The following is a 5482-nucleotide window of genomic DNA, read 5'->3' as shown; positions in this document are numbered from 1 at the left end:
AAATTAACTAGAAATAGACAGAAAATGCGTCGCAAAAGATTGGCATCCAATTAAAATTGGTCTAACAACTTTAAAATTAGACTTTTCGTTAGTATATGAATGGTCATGTGAAGTGTTATACTTGCTATAAGAAAAAGCACATGTCATATTTATACAAGTCCAAAAACTAACAAAATGTGTTAATTAGGATTAAAATAATATGAAAGTACAAAAAGACTTCATATGGTAAGCATGTATAGGCAAACAAGAAGTCACTAGTTAATCATACATTGCGGATCGAAGGGACTAAAACTTAACTTTGGCGGAGATAAGATACTACTTCTGGAGTAAATTTCAAAGTTTTATTACTTCGAGTAAATTTCAGATTTACTATGTCAAGCAAAGTTCAATATTTTACTGCTTCAGGAGTAAAGTCCAAAATTTGCTACTCCTAGAGAAGATTTTAGAGTTTGCCACTTCGGGAGCAGATTTTGAGTTTATTACTTTGGGAATAAAATATAGAATATTTAGAATATTTTTTCTAATTATTCCACCTCTTCTGGAGGTGAGGCGTGATATTTTCACAACCAAGAGCACGTCTGTATTTATTAATCTTTACTAAACATCATTGCATTCACTTTAGGGAATGAATCTGTATTTAAAACATTTATAAAAAATTCTCATTCTTCAAGAATGAAACATAATCATTTGAATGTGTCATAACCATATCAATTTATGATAGCTTAAAACTTCTTTTAAGATATTCCTACTTCAGGAGCAAATCGAGTCATGTGTATAATGTAGAGAATTCTTCTCTAACATATCTTCAATTACAATTAAAAATTTATAAAATATTACGACTGACGGTGGCCAGAATTTATGTGACATTCGCCACCATAATAACTCAAAAACAAATTTTTTTCTTATGCCAACTGGAAAAACACGACTTGCCTATATCAAATAAAAATCTGCAACATTTTAAAAGGTCTTCCATTGGCTCTTTGTCAAGAATGCTTCACAGCATATTTTAATATCATTATATCAAAGGAAAAACCATATTTAAGTAAGTGGGATAAGATTATCCATACGTATTCATGTATTAGAACATTAAGTAGCAAAAGAGTAGATATACAACACCTTAACAACGATTGATCTTGATTGAGACAATCATCCACCAAATTAGAGACTCGTGCTGATAACGTGTTATAAAATAATAAAGCAAGAATAAAAATATAATAGAGAAAGTGAGAAGAGAGGAGAATTCTTTTATTTCTCTTGTTAGGGATTCCTTTACAATGAAGGAGAACTTCTATATTTATAAGGAAAAAGTGATTTGATCTCAAAGTCACTAATCTTAATATTTCTCCTAAAGATAGACATCCATAATAATAAATAATATTTATAACATCAAAAGAGTATTCCTAACGTGTTTTGAGTTTTTTTAGGTTTATGAATTATGAAGTATGTTTTAAAAAAAAAAGGATTAGAACTCATTCAGGGTAAAAAAGTCGTTCAATATTTAAAGGATATTTTGGTCAATCAACATTTATATTCATGCTTTTAAAATAGTATACGTAGATATGCAAGTAACAATTAAATGGAAATAATGAGTGAAAAATGGCAAAAAAAAAATGAGAAAAAAAGATAAATAAGAATGCTGGCCATAGAGAGGTACTACATCACCCTGTCTATGCCTAGCTTTATATTATATATAGATTACTCCCTTTGTTTTAATTTATTTGTCTTATTTTTTTCAGTCCGTTTTAAAAAGAATCTATTTTATCTTTTTAATTACTCTTTACTTCCAACTTTATACATGACTTAAGATCACAAGATTAAAACAATATTGGTACATACTATATATTTTAGTTTAAGATCATAATTTTTTTTTTTTTTTTTTACTTAAACTCCGCATTAAGTCAAAATCAAATAAATAAATTGAAAGTGGAATAAAAGTTCCTTTGACCGAAATATAGTTCGATAATCACGCTGGACGAAAATGTTGAGATTTACAGATTATGAAGATAAGGATAAATTGCTTCAATTGTGATAAGAAGATCTTTCACCGTTTTGTAGGAGGTATCGTTTTACCAATTTCTGCACCTTTAAAGAGACTACGAAAAACCGGTAGCAAGAAAGACATTTTCGATTTATGTAAATTTATTTTCTTTTTAGTTCATACCAAAATAAATGATCTCTTTCCTAATTTGAAAATAAATTCATTTTATGAAATGACTTACAGCTACACAAATATTCAAGACTTATTTTGAATCATAATTTCAAAAATCTTCACTCTTTCTTACATGTCGTCCCAGTCAAATAGATTAACATAAATTGAAACCTGAGTACAAAATTAAAGAAGACTAATTATTACTAGCCCCCCCCCCCCCCCCCCAAAAAAAATAAAAGGAGAAAGAACTCCACTTCCTTAGTAAGAAAGCTTAGTTTTGGGTACCACAAAAGTTCATGCTTTATTCCTCGTCTTTCGTCATGCTAAGCTTGCAGGCAGTAGGCGTTTTCTTTGTCAATTTATAACTCTTCTCTGAGATCTTCTATAACTATATACTCCTAGGGTAGCTGGTACACAAGTATAGAAACTGTAAACTCCCTCTTTTCCTTTAGTAAGCCCCAAATGGGTCGTTGTCACTGTCTTCAAGCTGCTCTGTTTCTCACTTATTCTTTCTTCTTAACACTCACTAATGCTGATATAACCCCAGGAAACAAAGAATCCTACATAATTAGAGTCCAAAATGACTTGAAACCTTCTGTTTTTTCTGATGTTGAGCAGTGGTATAGTTCCACCCTTAGAAGCCTAAGTTGGAATCCTCTTAAATCCAGCACAACTGATGATGAGGAGGAATTCCTTCATGTGTACAAAACTGTTTTTCATGGTTTTTCCACAAGACTAACCGCAGAAGAGGCCCAAGAACTTGCAAATCGCCATGGTGTTCTCTCAGTTTTACCTGACCAGCTTCGCCAACTTCATACCACTCGTTCACCTCACTTTCTGGGGTTGGACTCATCATCAGCTTCTCCGATGTCTAATCTTGTAACCGAGTCTGATTCCGGTTCTAATGTTGTTATCGGTGTGCTCGACACGGGTATATGGCCAGAACGACCTAGTTTTCATGATCAAGGCATGGGAACAATTCCATCCTTTTGGAAAGGGAAGTGTACCCAAGGCCAAAATTTTACAACAGCTAATTGCAATAAAAAGATTATTGGAGCCAGATACTTTGCAGCTGGCTATGTGGCAAAAATGGGGATGATGAATTCCTCTGCCGATGTAAAGTCCGCCAGAGACACCGACGGGCATGGAACACACACAGCGTCGACTGCAGCTGGCAGAGCGGTCGGGGATGCTTCTTTAATGGGATTCGCTAAAGGGGTTGCTGTGGGTATAGCACCCAAGGCGAGAATTGCTGCCTACAAGGTTTGCTGGAAAAGGGGTTGCATGGATTCCGACATCTTAGCGGCATTTGATAAAGCTGTGGATGATGGTGTCAACATTATTTCAATCTCCGTAGGTGGTGGTGCTGTTCCTTACAATCTCGATCCCATAGCAATAGGATCATTTGGAGCGATGGAGAAGGGCGTTTTTATCTCCGCTTCAGCAGGTAACGAAGGTCCTAGGCCGATGACGGTGACGAATGTAGCTCCATGGATTACAACCGTAGGAGCTAGCACAATTGATAGAAAGTTTCCTGCTGATCTTGTCCTTGGAAATGGTAAGAGAATAACTGGCGCATCATTATATAGAGGTGATCCTTTTCATCATTTACCTTTAGTATATGGTGGAAATGCTTCAGTGGGTGTAAAAAATGGTGCTAGGCATTCTAGTAGCTTCTCTGCAGCAACATGCATGCCTGATTCTCTAGATAAAGAACGTGTACGTGGGAAGATTGTGGTCTGCGATCGTGGTGGCACTCCAAGAGTGTCAAAAGGAGAGATCGTGAAGGATGCTGGTGGTGTTGGAGTAGTTGTAGCAAATGTAGCACCCATGGGAGAAGGCCTAATTGCAGATGCACACTTGGTTCCTGGTCTCGGGGTTACCGAGTCAGCCGGTAACCTCATTCGCGATTATATCAACTCCAACGACAATCCAACAGCCACTATGACTTTCTATGATACACAAGTTGGTGTAAAACCGGCGCCTGTAGTTGCATCTTTCTCTTCAAGAGGACCTAGTGCAGAGTCTGGTTTTGTTCTCAAGCCGGATGTGATCGCGCCTGGAGTGAATATCTTAGCAGCTTGGCCGGATGGACTAGCACCTACTGAGCTATCATCTGACACGCGCCGCACTGAATTCAATATTGCTTCAGGAACATCCATGTCTTGCCCACATGTATCCGGTTTAGCGGCTTTACTCAAAGGAGCTCACCCATACTGGTCACCAGCAATGATTCGCTCAGCTCTCATGACAACTGCATACATCCAAGATCAACAAGGCAATCCATTACTAGATGAAAAATCGTATAACATTTCAACGATGTTGGACATGGGTGCAGGACACGTGGATCCCGAAAAAGCTGTTGATCCTGGACTGGTTTATGACATAACAGTCGACGATTATTTGAACTTTTTATGTGCGTCTAATTATAGTGGTAGGGATATTAGACAGATTGCTAAGAGACCAGGGAGGTGCATGGGGAAGCATCATAAGCCGTGGAATTTGAATTATCCGGCAATCTCAGTAGTTATTGATTCGATGGAAGCACAAACTATGGGAATAGTACAAGTGACAAGGACTGTGACACATGTTGGCGAAGCTCCATCGACCTACACAGTATCAGTGACAAATCCTAAAGGTGCGACTGTAACGGTAACGCCAACGGGTATGAATTTTAAAGAAAGGGGTCAGAAACAAAGTTATGTGGTCCATGTTACGGCTGAGAAATTGGCGGTGACAACTTTAAACTCTGTGGCGGAAGTGGGAAAGTTAACTTGGACAAATGGGAAACAACATGTGGTTTCCCCTCTTGTTGTTGTTTGGAAACAATGGTTGTGATATCATGATAGATGGCTTTGATTATCCTGATTTTGAATAATAATATATTGTTCTAAGTTCTATACAATCGCAATTGCCCGAGTTCCTTTTTAGTGTTTTCACCAAATTAGTTATTTTCAAATCTCAACCCATCTTTCTCAAATTAAACTGGAACCTAATAATTACAATTAACTAGAACCGGCGATTAGTTAATACCATTCAAAGCAAGATAACACTACGGTGAAAACCGGCGCGTTCTATCCATCTAATAAATGCTTGGGAAAATAAATGTTTTCATCCCTGTGTTATGGCCTTGTTATGGTTTTGGTCCCTTTGATATTTGACTTCCCACATTCAACCTTTAATTAATCAAAGTGGATGATTTTGGTCCTTTTACAATGTTACTGATGCAAAGAGACCAGTTAATCCTGTCAAGGGCAATTACGGTATTACAACAAGAAACACTTCTATACAAATAAAAAGACCTAAACATACGAACAAGTGTACAAATCATTT

The 5482-nt window shown here is 36.6% G+C and overlaps 1 protein-coding gene across 1 annotated transcript; it reads left to right on the top strand.

The window, feature by feature from the left end:
• The first annotated feature begins 2392 nt into the window (after positions 1 to 2392).
• Positions 2393 to 5054, top strand: LOC132622559 (subtilisin-like protease SBT1.5). The gene has a single exon (XM_060337174.1). It carries the CDS (start codon positions 2612 to 2614, stop codon positions 4985 to 4987), a length of 2376 nt encoding a protein of 791 aa, XP_060193157.1. The 5' UTR covers positions 2393 to 2611; the 3' UTR covers positions 4988 to 5054.
• The last annotated feature ends 428 nt before the right edge of the window (positions 5055 to 5482 follow it).

This window comes from Lycium barbarum, chromosome 12 (assembly GCF_019175385.1).
Source record: "Lycium barbarum isolate Lr01 chromosome 12, ASM1917538v2, whole genome shotgun sequence".
In the NCBI taxonomy this organism is placed as follows: Eukaryota; Viridiplantae; Streptophyta; class Magnoliopsida; order Solanales; family Solanaceae; genus Lycium; species Lycium barbarum.
This window is presented reverse-complemented; position numbering and strand designations above follow the sequence as displayed.